This window comes from Salvelinus sp. IW2-2015, linkage group LG8 (assembly GCF_002910315.2).
Source record: "Salvelinus sp. IW2-2015 linkage group LG8, ASM291031v2, whole genome shotgun sequence".
Classification (NCBI taxonomy): Eukaryota; Metazoa; Chordata; class Actinopteri; order Salmoniformes; family Salmonidae; genus Salvelinus; species Salvelinus sp. IW2-2015.
The window spans coordinates 13,168,219-13,184,553 of record NC_036848.1 but is presented as its reverse complement, the minus strand read 5'-3'; the positions used below and the strand labels follow the sequence as shown (position 1 = coordinate 13,184,553).

At 42.8% G+C, this 16,335-nt stretch overlaps 1 protein-coding gene across 7 annotated transcripts in view; it reads left to right on the top strand.

Moving 5' to 3' along the window:
- Nucleotides 1-16,335, top strand: part of atp11c (ATPase phospholipid transporting 11C) — a 72,326-nt gene that overhangs the window by 24,375 nt on the left and 31,616 nt on the right. For all 7 annotated transcript variants that reach the window (XR_011480316.1, XM_023992471.2, XM_070444745.1 and 4 more), the window contains exons 4-7: nucleotides 11,372-11,452; nucleotides 12,569-12,676; nucleotides 14,981-15,109; nucleotides 15,422-15,510. Coding sequence is in view for 6 of the 7 variants with exons in the window: in XM_023992471.2 (XP_023848239.1) it covers nucleotides 11,372-11,452; nucleotides 12,569-12,676; nucleotides 14,981-15,109; nucleotides 15,422-15,510 (407 nt within the window). In the remaining variant the exon portion in view is untranslated. The remainder of the gene's footprint in view (nucleotides 1-11,371; nucleotides 11,453-12,568; nucleotides 12,677-14,980; nucleotides 15,110-15,421; nucleotides 15,511-16,335) is intronic.

The window sequence follows — 16,335 nt, the reverse complement described above, 5'->3', positions numbered from 1 at the left end:
AAGTTGTAAATTTGCTTTGAGTCGTGCGTGTGGCAACACATATATTCGAAGTGATTTCAATGGGTCTTTCTCCTTTCTGATTTGTTTTATACGATTCAATTCAACCCCCAAAAAGTACATTTTCTMCATTTGAGATCATTTCCACACTGCCATGTAGGGCTGCACGATATGGCCAAGTAATCTGGGCCTTATTTTTAACCAAATGTTGCAATTTGACTTGCGATTTAGAGCAAAACACTTGGGTTAACTGTTGGAATCATGGGACTATAATGTCTATTCTAATTATATAGTTAGAATATAATAGTGGGCACTTTAAATAGTGTTTGACATGACGAATGAAAATGCCAGGGAGGAGTTATTGTGACAGGGTAGGAACTAATGTGTTGATAGGTGATTCCTATACTCTTTGGCTACATTGAATGTTTTCTCTTAGCTACTTCATGTAGCTAACATATTCTTGCTTTGCGTTTTACAACTTTCATTTAGATGACACTTGCACAAACATGCTGATTTASGTCTACACAATTACTGGTATTATCAGGCTGTATAGCTAATTACGCTTTGCTCTTACTCAGRACATGTATTAGCTAGCTAGTGATTAGCATTAGCAGCTAACAAGATTTAGGAACAACTTGCTAAGAAAAGAACTAGCTGTTTGCAGATGTAAGAAACACAAGCTAATGGTGTAATTATAGAATGCTAGTATATTTATATTAAGAAGCAAAGTGACAACTACAGTGTTGCGTATGCTGCATTGACCATGTGMACTGAGCGCAYGTGTCTCATGGTTGAGGAACATCAAATGCGCTCCATTAGTGACAGGGGGCGTAGCTAGGTCTGTGTGGAAAGCGGCATAGAGGGATGGAGAGGGATGACTCAAGTAGCGAAGTAAACTATAAAAATGGACGTTACACACTGCGTATCACATTTTAACAAACCAAACATTCAAATACCGGTATAGAACCTAAACCGGTCGGTTCGTGCATCAATACCGGTATATCGCAAAACACGTATACCGCCCAGCACTTAGGGGAGGATGTATTAAAAAGTGCTGTAATTTATAACGGTTCACCTGATATGGATGGAAATACCCTCAAATTAAACCTGACAATCTGCAATTTAACCTCAGTCACTGCATAATTTCAAATCCAAAATGCTGGAATACAGAGCCAAAACATGTCACTGTCCCAATACTGTCGGAGCTCGTGAATCGCCCATTTAAAAAAWWAAAAAATAAATCCCCATGTCGCCCAGCCCTACCCCAACAAGGTTGAAGAGCTGCTTTGGTCTTGAACTCTGTTCATTGGTTATTTGCTGTCCCCAGCCAACAGCACAGTCTCCTCCATCAGTGTTCTTTACCCGMTTTGATTCTCTATCAGTGGGTTCATCTTAGAGTGTTGTGTTTGCAGTACATGTACTGGAGTGTGCAGTTAAATCAAACACACTATGCACATTTAGTTAAGATGAAAGGTTTAAGTGCAGCGTAAACGTGAGTCATGATTTTGTAATCGTGCGTGTCTTGTGTGTGGGTGTGTTTTGGGGTGGTATGGGCTGTGCTCACATGTTTACCCAGCCTGGCGTGTGGCATGCCATTTCTCCACTAATCCAACCTCTCTGGAAGAGATCCTAACTGTCCAGTTCCCCCCACGCAGCCTACCATTATATCACACGGTGTAGCACACACAACCTGCATTCACATCACAGCCAAAAATAAACTCTTTCAATTACCAGAATCCAAACCTCACACAACCACCCTCCTTCCCCCTCTTTCTCTCTGTTAGTGAGTCTCCGTTCAATGTCTCGCTCTCTGTTAGTCTCTCACACTCTCTTAATGAGCCTTTCTTTTTCTCTCCATCTCTGTTAACAAGTCTCCCTCTATCTCCCTTTCCCTCTCCATTAGCAGGTCTCTCTATCTCTGTTAGTCTCCCAGTTAGTGATGGTCTCTTTCTCTCAGCAGGTCTCTCCCCGTTTAGTGATGGTCTCTTTCTCTGTTGGTGAGTCTCGCTCTCTCTGCAGCGAAAGCTGCACCGCTGACGTCAGCAGCCAGGGAGCCCACTGTACTTCTGAGAGCCTCAAATAGACTCTGGCTGCCTTTTTATAAGAAAAGCACCACTCGCCTATAAATAGCCCTGCATGCCTTTTGCTGCCTGACTCCTGATCGAATGGGAGCAGATCAGGGGCAGGAGATGGAGGGAGAGAGGGAGGATGAGAGGGCCATTGCCTCCCCTGCCCTGGGATGTGAGTCACTCACTCTGACACACTTCTTCCCTGTTTTTCAGTGTCAGATCTCACATCAGTTCTGTGGAGTTGTCTTCCTGACTGACTAGGTCTGAGTGTTTTTGGTGCAGTGTGGAGGAGGCGAGTTTGAGGAATGGGCCTGGTATTTTGTGGTTATTCGGGTGGGTTACGGTCTAGTTGTGTGATTTAATGTGACATTACCTCCCCTTCCCTCGTACATTTTCTAGACTCCACCAAACTGAAATGAGGCTGAGGGAAAATGGCCTGCCCCACCTAGGTAATGCTAGGGAGAACATTGGAGTGGTGCTCACTTAATGTATTGTACTAAGTGCATGGGTATGGAATGTTTGTGTGATATAGTGCCCTCTGTAGTGGCCACTCTCTCTGCAGTATTGTGTTCCCGAAACTAAATCATGCCTGGCGGTCGGGTGGGACTGACCGTGTACCGGTCGGGGACAATACTGTCCTCAGCACTTTCAGACGCAGCGCAGCCAGCCATTGGACAGCCAGCCTGGACTGGCTGCATCTAGCCCTTCTCCCTACCGGCTTTTATCAATTTATTAGATCGAAAAACAATGTGCTCCTCCACTCGCTCCCACCCAACATCCATCACCGATGTGGCCGGGAGGCAGCATTAGTTACAGCTGCTTTCTGCTGAATAGACCTGAATAGACTTTTACTGAGTGTGGTGAGGGTCAGGGCTTGGCCGGGATAGGAGAGTGGATCGGTGGGAGATATTCAATAAAACTTCATCAGAGGGAACCGGCGGGTCCACTGAGGAGTCTTTAACACCTGGGTCCATACAGCTCCACATTCTATTGAAGTGTTTTCTATTTCTGTCTGGGAACACCTGGAGCTGMAGAAGAGGCGAGGGTGGTTTCACTGTTTCTTTCTTTGAGTCCCAGGGAGAGAAACAATGCAAAGTCTGTTCCCTATTTTCCCTGATTCTGCATTCTGGCTGAAGGTTCAATGTGCCCCAGTCCATCTCTGCCTTTTTATAATAGATTTCTTAACTGTAATCACAGCAGTCTCAGATGCTTTAGCGCTTAGCCTGGTGTTGTGTGTACGTTAATCTCAATAAATTGACCCATTTTGCTCTAACGATAAATAAATAAAAATTTTATGCATTACATTAGCGGCAGGGCTCTAGACTGACTCTCAAGTGCCAAGTAAGACTATTTAAGTTAGCTATTTCATCAAGCATATTCAGGGAATGAATGATAAATATTTTGATGTACAACATATCAGTCAAAATAGGATCCAGTATGAGCAGATTTATTTAGAAATGAATTTGCCTGCATGTTTTGTGTGGATATTAGATATTATAATTTACAACCTGAGGAAGTGGGAACTCAAAACACGTGAGCTAGATTGTCAACTGTAATATTATATTGTTGCTAGATGGCTACAGTGCATTCGGAAAGTATGCAGACCCCTTTTCCACATTTTGTTACGTTACAGCCTAATTCTAAAATTTATTTTACTTTCTTTTTTTTTTCAATCTACACACAATACCCCATAATGACAAAGTGAAGATGGGTTTTTAGAAAAGTTTGCAAATGTATAAAATAAAAAAAAGCACCTTATTTAAGTAAGTAATTCAGACCCTTTGCTATGAGACTCAATTGAGCTCAGGTGCATCCTGTTTCCATTGATCAATTCAATTCATGGGCTTCATTTGCATGGGAAACATGTTAACATTGCCAAAGCAAGTGAAATAGATAATAAACAATAAAAATGAACAGGAAACTTTAAAGACATTTCAAATGGCATTGTCTATAAACAGTGTTGTAGTGATGTGCAAATATGGGTTGTATTTACAATGGTGTTTGTTCTTCACTGGTTGCCCTTGTGATCATCCTTGATGTTTCTACAACTTGATTGGACTCCACCTGTGGTAAATGTAAAATTGATTAGACATGATTTGGAAAGGCACACACCTGTCTATATAAGGTCCCACAGTTGACAATGCATGTCAGAGCAAAAACTAAGCCATGAGGTTGAAGGAATTGTCTGTAGAGCTCCGAGACAGGATTGTTTCGAGGCACAGATCTGGGGAAAGGTACCAAAAAACATCTGCAGCATTTGAAGGTCCCCAGGAACAGTGGCCTCCATTCTTAAATGGAAGAAGTTTGGAACCACCAAGAAGTTTGGAACCTCCTAGAGCTAGCCGCCCGGCCAAACGGCGCAATCGGGGAGACCGGGAGGGGACCAKGAACCTGATGGTCACTCTGACAAAGATCCAGAGATCCTCTTTGGAGATGGGAGAACCTTCCAGAAGGACAACGATCTCAACAGCACTCCACCTATCTGGCCTTTATAGTAGAGTGGCCAGATGGAAGCCACTCCTCAGTAAAAGGCACATGTAGTCTATTCACTGAAACTACCTACCTAAGCAAACTTGCTTCATTAAGAGGGCAATATCYGTGTCAGTCATTTTCGGTTTATCGTCCCAGCTCTATTGTACGTACAGTATCAGTCAAAAGTTTGGACACACCTACTCATTGAAGGGTTTTTCTTTATTTTTACTATTTTCTACATTGTAAAATAATAGTGAAGACTTTAACTCCTAACCCTAACCCCTAGCCTAGCTAATTGTAGCGAGCTTGCTAGAATTTGTAAAATGRCATATGTCTAGCAAATTGGTAAAATATTGTACGTTTTGCGAATTCGTAACAGGTAATACGAATTGTAATTCGTAATATATCATACGAAATGTGTGATGGACATTCCCAGATGAATACAGATCATACGAAACATGAAATATCATACTAAATGGAGTGTCTCGGATTTACGTACATAAGGTGTCATTGTATCCCCACAGATCAAATTCATTTCAACAGTACTTGATAGTCCACTAGCATGCTGCACTGGTGTAAAATGTCWCTATTGTATATGATTTGTATATTAACATATCTGGGTCATTTATACTTTTTATTTGATTTTTTAAATARATTTGTTGAATATTCGAAATATACAATATACTTGCAGTGAAGCCGCTCAATAACTACATCATACCAGTCATGCAACAGATTCCCATTCAGAGCTACACACAAGCATCCAGGGTCAATGCCCTGCTCAAGGGCATGTTGACCGATCTACCACCAGGCCAAAAAACATGAACCCGAACCCTCCAAGATCCCACCCCACAGTTTCCCAATAGCTGTCCCTCAACCATTCAACCCCCCCCCCAGGATAAAAAAAAAAWATATTAATTCCATTCCCCACCCCCAAGAACCCCGCAATGCACCAACAACCAAGAGGATCAACTAAAGAGAAAAAAGGAAACAGCAAACAACAATGCAATAAAAATATCAATTTAAAACAAAGGACATCAAGGACAACTAAAATCATAACAGCAATGCCAAATGTATATGCTGTCTCTTATACACATCTAGATGTGTATAAGAGGCATGTTGACCGATCTACCACCAGGCCAAAAAACATGAACCCGAACCCTCCAAGATCCCACCCCACAGTTTCCCAATAGCTGTCCCTCACCATTCAACCCCCCCCCCAGGATAAAAAAAAAAAATATTAATTCCATTCCCCACCCCCAAGAACCCCGCAATGCACCAACAACCAAGAGGATCAACTAAAGAGAAAAAAGGAAACAGCAAACAACAATGCAATAAAAATATCAATTTAAAACAAAGGACATCAAGGACAACTAAAATCATAACAGCAATGCCAAATGTATATGTTTGTCTGCATGTCTGGCCCTATTACATGTGTGTGTTCTTGTATGTGTTTATTTGAATGAGAGTGTGTGTATGCATGTGTACAAACACCTGCACGGCATCAGCCTCAGGCAAACTGGTTGTAAAAACACTGCCACTTAGTGTCATTCAAATGTACTTTTTATTATGATTTATTTTGACTTTTTTATTTTTAACTTTTATCTTTGACCATCGTTCTATCTCTCACACAGCAACTCCACTCCCACTTGTCTCCAATTCCACATATCAACCCTCAGCTTCCCTCAGCCCATCCCATCTATGTCTGCTGGCCACCCACTTTGGGTTTCTACGCAACACATATCTTTCAACTATACTGTGATGTTTAATGCACAATTTCAATCTATTGAATAGAATCCACAGATTGCGAGTTGAAGATAAATACTTTTACTTAGAGTATTAGTAATTGACTGACCCAGTCTCTCCAGATCTCCTAACAGTACTATTTCTATGGTCAATTTTAGATCAATGCTATGCATTTTCAGCCATTCCTGAACCTGTGACCAGAAACAGGCTACCTGAGGGCAATACCAAAATAAATGGTCTTGATTCTGTATCCTCACAACAAAATCTGTAGATATTCGATGATTTTATGCCCCAAATATTCAACATTTTGTTGGTGGCAAGAATTCTATAATAATTTTAGCTGAAAAACACGAATTCTTGACTATTGCGTTGTTTTATATATCAACTCATACACCATGTACCATCAAATCTCTTTCCAACTATTTTGTGTTCTGTATGGCACATTTGTCAACATCCTGGTCCTCAAATGAAACTGGTATACTCTCCTATTTATGCTATTTTTATTCCTCCGCTAGTTTTGATCCTTTATATTGGGCGGACAGACCAGTTTTCTATCTCCTCCCGCTGCCTCCCACCTCCTCCATTTTTGGGGCAATGCTGTAATCAATTGGTTGTGTACTCTTGGATTGAGAGTTATCAGAATTMACCTTTTCGTACATTTCTGATAACTCCATGAAGGACAWAACTCTACCATTCCAATTTACAATATCGTTTAAGAACAAAATACCCTTTTCAAACATCTTTCCCATAAATACAGGTATTTTATCAACCAGCACATTTGAGTTCAGCCATAATATTTGTTGTAATATTTGTTCTATCTTTTCAGGGGGATGAAATTGTAGCCAGCTCTGCAATGCTTTAAAAGAAGAGAAAAAAAGTATCATTTTCAATTCATCGAAAATGAGACATGGCAATCTGCAAAAAGGCAATTTTTAAACAATGGATGAGCTTTTTTTAGTAATCTACTTGAGAACCATTTAGGGTTCAAATAAAACTTATGAATGAGTGAAGCTTTTAGAGTGAGCTTTAGTGCTTTTTATATTTAATAATCTCAACACACCCTATTCATTATATAGATAGGCACATTTTATTTTGTCTGGTTTAGCGTTCCAGATAAAGCGAAATATTTTATGCTCATATGATTTGAAAAATGAATCATCAGGAGTAGGCAGCACCATAAGTGAGTGAGTAAACTGAAATATGACTAAGGAGTTAATCAGGGCAAATTTTCCATAAATAGACAGATATTTACCTCTCCATGGTTGCAGGATCTTGTCTATTTTTACAAGTTTTCTATTGAAWTTCATTGTGGAGAGCTTATTTATATATTTTGTGATATAAATACTGAGTATGTCTACTTCACTATCAGCCCATTTTATAGGTAAACTGCAGGGTAATGTAAAAGTTGTATTRTTTTAAGGATCCAATACGTAATATTGTACAGGTTTTAGTCCAGAGAGTACAGAAAAGTTATCTAGATCTTTAATGAGACATTGCATGTATCTAGCTTGCGGACTTAATATAAAACTTGAGTCATCGGCATACATGGACACCTTTTTTGTTTTTAWGCCTTGGATTTCTAATCCGCTAATGTTGTTATTGGATCTGATTTTAATAGCTAGCATTTCGATGGCCATAACGAATAGATATGGTGACAGCGGACACCCTTGTTTAACACCTCTTGACAATTCAAAACTCTGAGAAGTAGCCGTTATTTACTATTTTACACCTGGGGTTGCTATACATTATTTTTACCCATTTTATAAGAGAATTACCAAAATTGAAAAAATCCAGGCATTTATAAATAAAATCCATTCTTACTTTATCAAATGCCTTTTCAAAATCCGCTATAAATACCATTCCTGGCTTCGTGATCTATTATTTCTAGTAGTTGTCATATATTATTTCCAATGTACAAAACCTGTCTGATCAGGATGAACAATACCTGGTAAAACCCTTTTAATTCTGAGTGCTATGCGTTTTCTTAGTATTTTTGCATCACAACATTGAAGTGTAAGGGGCCTTCAGTTTTTTAGATAGACTGCGTTTTTATATTTGCCATCTGGGTCTTGTTCCTGCTGAGTACCTGACAGACTATAGGAGTAGTTAAAACAATCTAACAATGGAGCTTTTAGTATATCAAAAAATACTTGGTATGCCATCATGCCCTGGGGTTTTTCCAGACAAAGGATTTAATAGCCTCAAAGTTCTTCCTCTGTAATTTGGCCTTCGCACTGATCTTCCTGTACATTTGTTAATTTTCCATTTTTTATATTATTTGGAAAGAATTCCTTACCATAATCTTCATTCAGTGGGAAAGGATGAGATGGAAAAGAGAAACATCTGCCTAAAATAATTAGCTTCCTCTTTTAAAATATCACTCGGAGAATCATAGATGACTCCGTCTTCAGTAACGAGTTTCTGCAAATTATTTTTGTTAGCATTCCTGTATTGGAGATTCAGGAATTTTGTGAATATTTCTCCATTTATACTTTACAACATCTATTTTCTTTTGATCTAAACCAAATATAATTGTATGAGCTATGTGATGCATTTGTGTTCTGGCGTTTTTGTACCCCTCTACTAGGTAGTGAGATGGGGGCAGTCCCGTCCCAGAAAGGCAGTCCATTCTGCATGCCTTGTTGACTTTTGTGCATGCATACTGTTAACTGTCATTGCAAACTTAGCTCATCAACCAGTATTTTCTTTGTAATTTCTGCACGATGGCACTTATTAAAGCCTTGAATCTCATAGGGACGTCACTGTCACCACTGCTCATCTAGCTAGCCACTTAGCCAGCAGGGTTGCATCAGTTTCTTTTAGACTATAGTTAGCTTGGTAGCTAATGCTAACTGATTATCATGTAGCAGACTCTGCTAACGTCCCTAGCATGCTAACATTAGCTAGCTAGCTAAAAWTCAAGCAAATGGTACTGAGCTCATGACAAAATCATGTTTCGACATTGTATCGGCTATGTTATTTTTTGATTGTTTATTTTGTTTAGTGATATTGCAAATATCATATTTTGATTCATCTTATGGCATGCATCTAATCTGGTTTCGGCATTAGAAAATCTGTGAAGTCCCAAATTCCTGTGAGATACTGCGAGAATTTAACAATTCCATGTACTTAGGGGGAAGCTTAGGTTATGGACACGCCGCCTGTCTCTGTAGTGCATTTGTGATGGAGTTTTCAAAACAAATGGCCACTGGATTAATGCAAATAATCATGAGCTACTACTTTGTAGTTACCTTTTAATTGCCTTTCCATCTACCTGAAGACAGTTAGGCTATCATTAGTATCTCTAACGGCTATATAAAGTGGTACTGTAGACATATTCACTACGCGCACTGCACACACACACACACATACAAGGGCATTCACAGTAATGTGAATTAATCACGATAAAAAAAAAGCAAATTGTGAACCAAAAACAAACATGCCCAGGTCAAAAAAATGTCACTGCTACCCTTGCGACCAATTAAAAACGTGTTGCACTGCTAAGTCAAACTGTTGAAAATGCAGCGGTTTTGGTCGCAGTATCAAACTGTGATGTGTGTGTGTGTGGGCATCGATGTTAGATAATGTTACATACACCGGATAGGTTCAGGGAAAGGTGTGGTTTTACAGGGTAGACCATAGGGCCCCTGGAGGGCCCCTTTTACAGGGTCCCTGGAGGGCCCCTTTTACAGGGCCGCTGGAGCAAATTGGAGTTAAGTGCCTTGCTCAAGGGCACATTGACAGATTTTCCACCTTGGTGCCTCAGGTATTCGAAGCAGCGACCTTTCGGTTACTGGCCCAGCGCTTTAACCTCTAGGCTAACTGCTGCCCTGCGTATGTGAGCGGAAGAGAGAGGCTGTGTTAGTGGGGAAGCAGCATGTTCCTCATTGTCAGTCCTCTCACAGGAAAGCAGGAGAACACCAGACCGAGGGCTCACAACATGTCTCCTGCTCCTGCCTCAGCGGATGCCTATCTGACAGCTTGTACAGCTCATGCACCGAATGACAAATAAGAGCCACTCTGTGCGCACTGTTGTGTGTGTGTGTGTACTTGTGTGTGTGTGTACTTGTTTGTGTACGTGCGTGCAGTTGTGTGTGTGTGTGTGTGTTCCGTAACACAGGCCACTTGCTCAGTGGGAGCCCCGGTGGTGAGAGCCTTTTGCGTGCTGCAGGATCAGGGGAGAGGGGGTCAAATCTGTCTTGTGACAGCATTAAGAGGCTACACAGCACATTCTCTCTCAAACACACAATTACACAATCGTTGCATGTTGTTGGGGGCTGTTTTTGCTGGTAAGCTTTTGGCTCGTAGCTCCAGTCAGGCGGTGTTCCTGAGCCACTGGTTGTTTGGGATTACCTGATTGGCCCTGTGCAGGCATGCTCTTTAGGCTCATTAGTGGTTCAGGTTCCTGTATGTACACACACACCAGATTCCTGTACAGCCCCCGGCCTGCGGTCCAGCARTGCTCTCAGCAGCCCAGCAGGAGAGGAGAGCTTGTTCAGTGGTCTGAGACGTTGGCACCAGAACCAGGCAGGCAGCAGGCACCAGCCCCTGTGTGTGTGCAGATTAAATCCCACAGTGGCCCTGACCCACTTGATTAGATGTCCTGCAGTTCCAAGCTGCTTGGGTTCTCCGCCCACTCTGCCTCGGTATGAAATGTCTCATGCCCCTCTGTTGGACGGAGAGATTAGGCACACACACACACACACACACACACACACACACACACACACACACACACACACACACACACACAATACAACCTGTGGGAGTGCTTGCTGAACCTTAACCACATTGCACCATGTCATTGAGGAATCTGTAGTAACTTGTCCAATGTTATTTTCCCATTCAGTGTATTTTCATTTAAGAAATGGTCTTGGAAATGACTCCTGCACTGAACCACTCCCGAGACGGAGTTGTCTGCAATCACTACGTTGTAGTCTAGATAGGACTTATGACCTTGTCAGTGTTAATCACTATTTACAAGTAGTCGAGTAGTTATTAGAGCTAGTAGTAAATTAGTCTCATTTTATCATAAGACTTTATGATCGGGATTGTATAGTCCGTAAAGTTTCTGGTGTTCTCTCCTACAGGTGATCGTAGACACCCCCACCAGCCCAGTCACTAGTGGCCTACCCCTGTTCTTCGTCATCACTGTCACAGCCATCAAACAGGTAAGAAACGGCAGCACTCTCCCCTTTGACGTCACTGCCCTCCTCCCCAATAGATGTAGAATAACTAGAACCGTCATCCCCATTCTGAGGGGCCTTTCCCATTCTAGTAACTCTTTCTGTGGTTCTCCATGCGTCTCCACCACCTCTCTTCCAAGTATTTTTTTTCTTTCCCCTTTCCGTAAAAGTTTATTTTTTGGGGTGTGAAGTATGGAATCGTTGCCTATGGTTTTGTCATAGCCAAAGTAATGCTGTGCGATGGTGATTTTTAAAAAGAGAAGGGGAAAGTGGTCTTGGAACATGACCAAACGGTACTATAGTCGCTCGTATAGAAACAAATGATCAGAGSAATCTCTTTTCTGCTGAAGCGTGTCCAAGCTTTTAGATGTATTGTTTTAGGAACTGGCTTTTCTGGTGGCCTGCTGCTAGGGCTTTTTGAAATGCACAATGGAGGGTGGACTTCCTTCCAAAAYTATATATGGGACACACTGATAGCGGCTAGCGATGCTGCTGCTGCATTTAGCCAGGCTTTGAAGTGGGACACAAGGGAGGCTCTGTAGACTGGGTTAGGTGAGCTCTGCAAGTCAGTCCCTTACTAAAAGGACGTCGTCGCTCCCTCTCTCCTCCCTCCCTCTCTCTGTCCATCCACCTACCACCCACTCTTTCCTCCTCCTGTTTCCTCCCTGCATCATCCCGAGCTCCCGAGTGGCGCAGCGGTCTAAGGCACTCCATCTRAGTGCTCGAGGTGTAACTACAGACCCTGGTTCGATTCCAGGCTGTATCACAACTGGCCGTAATTGGGAGTCCCATAGGGCGGCGCACAATTGGCCCAGCTTCGTTAGGGTTTGGCCGGGGTAGGCCGTCATTGTAAATAAGAATTTGTTCTTAACTGACTTCCCTCCCTCCCTCTGGCATCTTTCTTCCTCTATCCCTGTTACCTTGACCTCTGGCACTGACTATCTATTGGCCCTCTCATGTCCCCTTTCACTCTCGCTTACCCTCTTCCCTCCCTCTCCATCTTCTGCTCTCTCTTCTCCCCATCTTTCTTTCTCCCTCCTTACTCCTCCCTCTCTCTCTCCCACCCTTTCACCTCCCCTCTTCTCCCGCCATCGCTCTCAGGGCTATGAGGACTGGCTGCGGCACAAGGCAGATAATGAGGTGAATAAGTACCTGGTGACAGTGCTGGAGGACGGCCGGAGATCATGCAAGGAGAGCGAGAAGATCAAGGTACCTTTTAGCAAGCTGCGCGTCGGCCAAGTTCCCCAGAAATAAATATCCCCTTAGGGACACGGGGGTCGGGAGGGAGAGGTAGTTGGCATGTTCTTGTATGGCTCTATGGTATGGTAATCCCAAGTAGGTCATGCAGTAGGTGATGCAGAAAGATGATACATTTCAGTCAAAACATTGAGGATACCTGCTCTTTCCGTGACACAGACTGAACAGGGGGAATTCTGGTGAAAGCTATGATCCCTTATTGATGTCACTTGTTAAATCCACTTCAATCAGTGAGATGAAGGGGAGGAGACTGGTTAAAGAAGGATTTTTAAGCCTTGAGACATGGGTTGTGGTATGTGTGCCATTCAGTGGGTGAATGGGCAAGATACAGTTGAAGTCGGAAGTTTACGTACACTTAGGTTGGATCATTAAAACTCGTTTTTCAGCCACTCCACAAATTTCTTGTTTAACAACCTATAGTTTTTAGCAAGTCGTTTAGGACATCTACTTTGTGCAGGACACAAGTTAGTTTTCCAACAATTGTTTACAGACAGATTATTTCACTTATAATTCACTGTATCACAATTCCAGTGTGTCAGAAGTTTACATACACCAAGTTGACTGTGCCTTTAAACAGCTTGGAAAATTCCAGAAATGTCATGGCTTTAAAGCTTCTGATAGGCTAATTGACATAATTTGAGTCAATTGGAGGTGTACCTGTGGATGTATTTCAAGGCCTACCTTCAAACTAAGTGCTCTTTGCCTGACATCATGGGAAAATCTAAAGAAATCAGCCAAGACATTGTAGACCTCCACAAGTCTGGTTCATCCTTGGGAGCAATTTCCAAACGCCTGAAGGTACCACGTACATCTGTGCAAAACATAGTACGCAGGTATAAACACCATGGGACCACGTAGCCGTCATACCACTCAGGAAGGAGACGCGTTCTGTCTCCTAGAGATGAACGTACTTTGGTGCGATAAGTGCAAATCAATCCCAGGACAACAGCAAAGGACCTCGTGAAGATGCTGGAGGCAACGGTTACAAAAGTATCTATTTCCACAGTAAAATGAGTCCTATATCGACATAACCTGAAAGGCCGCTCAGCAAGGAAGAAGCCACTGTCTCCAAAACCGCCATTAAAAAAGCCAGACTACGGTTTGCAACTGCACATGGGGACAAAGATCGTACTTTTTGGAGAAATGTTCTCTGGTCTGATGAAACAAAAATAGAACTGTTTGGCCATAATGACCATAGTTATGTTGGAGGAAAAAGGGAGAGGCTTGCAAGCCAAAGAACCATTCCAACCGTGAAGCACGGGGTGGCAGCATCATGTTGTGGGGCTGCTTTGCTGCAGGAGGGGGTGTGCAATCACACACTAGATAGCATCATGAGGATGGAAAATTATGTGGAATATTGAAGCAACATCTCAAGACATCAGTCAGGAAGTTAAAGCTTGGTTGCAAATGGGTCTTCCAAATGGACAATGACCCCAAGCATACTTCCAAAGTTGTGGGAAAATGGCTTATTAAGGCAACAATGTCAAGGTATTAGGGCCATCACAAAGCCCTGACCTCAATTCCATAGAAGATTTGTGTGCAGAACTGAAAAACATGTGCGAGCAAGGAGGCCAACAAACCTGACTCAGTTACACCCTCTGTCAGGAGGAATGGGCCAAAATTGACCAGCTTGTGGAAGGCACCCGAAACGTTTGACCCAAGTTAATCATTTAAAGGCAATGCTACCAAATACTAATTGAGTGTATGTAAACTTCTGACCCACTGGGAATGTGATGAAAGAAATAAAAGCTGAAATCATTCTCTCTACTATTATTCTGACATTTCACATTCTTAAAATAAAGTGGTGATCCTAACTGAACCAAGACAGMGAATTTTTATGAGGATTAAATGTCAGGAATTGTGAAACTGAGTTTAAATATATTTGGCTACGGTGTATGTGAGCTTCCGACTTCAACTGTAAAAATGAAAGGGGGTGCAACTCAATATTAGGAAGGTGTTCTTAATGTTTTGTACACTGAGTGTAGCTTCACAATGCTTTTATGTTGAACGTCAATGTCCAAACTCTCTGGCCCAAACCCAAATCAACCCCTAGACCTCCCTATGCACTTTTGTAGATCTGAGAAGATATGACAGGTTTAAGCAACTTGATTACAGCTCCAACGTGTGCCCTCTGATAGGCTAGGACGGTGGAAGTGTCACCATTTGCTTATACCAAACAAATCCACAAGGGCCTAGCGACTATGGYTGGAATTGGCATGGTCCTCTGAATGGACCTGATGTATTCTGTTCCTCTAGGTTGGGGATGTGGTGGAGGTGGTTGAGGATGAGACCTTTCCCTGCGACCTCATCCTGCTGCAGTCCAGCCGGGAGGACGAGACCTGCTTTGTCACCACGGCCAGTCTGGACGGGGAGTCCAACCATAAGGTGGAGTGCTGCTACAGTAACACTAGAATCACTGTGTCATTGAGACGTGTCATCATGGCAGACGTGGGGGGCTTTGGCATCGCTTTCTATCTGCCATCACTCCCTTCCTCTCCATCACTCTTCACTCAAATCCACCGACGGTGTGTGCCTGCGTGTGTGTGTCTGCCTGTGCCTGCGCGTGTGTGTGTCTGGCTGTGCCTGCGCGTGTGTGCCTGCCTGTGTCCCTGTCTGCCATTATGGGGGGGTGTTTTTAGAGAGCTGCAGTGATGACCTGAAATATTTGGCACTCACTCTCTCCTGGATCTGTCTCAGACACACTACACAGTGCCAGACACGGAGAGGAACCTGGAGTCTCTCAGCGCCACCATCGAGTGCGAGCAGCCGCAGCCTGACCTCTACAAGTAGGCTATGAATCCTTGTTGCACGTTTCTTCGTAGACCGATCGTTTGTGAATCTGCTCCCTGGACCGTAAAAGCACACTGGTTTTACTTTCGGGGTTTGCCGTTTAATCAACTGTCAATTAGGATGCCATTTTGATAGCTGCAGTGTCATTACGTTGAGTGTTGGCAGGCTATACGCTAGATCTATCTCTCTGACATATTGTTATGAGAGATGTTAGACTGMTAGTAAACCTGATTTGTGGATGAGACTGGCCAGGAATTGAAGGGAAAGTTCAGTTAGATTTGGCCCAAGCTGAGGAACAGACCCAGTTGTTTGCACAGCTGTATCCTCTCCGTAYACCTAGTGGTTTGGCGCCACCTATGGCCAAGGAGCTGCCATTATAGGACAGTTGGGCTCCAGACATCAATGGCGTTTCAGACGTCCTAAGGAGCTGAAGACGCCAGATGCTGCTACMTTTCACAATCAATGAAACAGAGTGGTGGTGCCAGCGTGCAGTCGGACAAACCACCAGTCATTAGCTCGCTCTAAATTGGTGCAGTCCGTGCAAAGTCCTGTTGGTCAGCATATGGGGTTGTGATTAGTTTGACGTCTGACTAGTTCCTGTGCTTCCTGGTGGTATTAGTCATCACTGTGTTTCTAATATCAGAAAGTATTTTTCTAGCCCATTCCACAGTTAATTCAATTCAGGTCCATCGTGAGATGTACGTCACAGGAGGTTGGTGGCACCTTAATTGGGGAGGACGGGCTCATGGTAATGACTGGAGCGGAATAGGTGGAATGGTATCAAACGCATGGTTTCCAGGTGTTTGGTGCCATTCCATTTS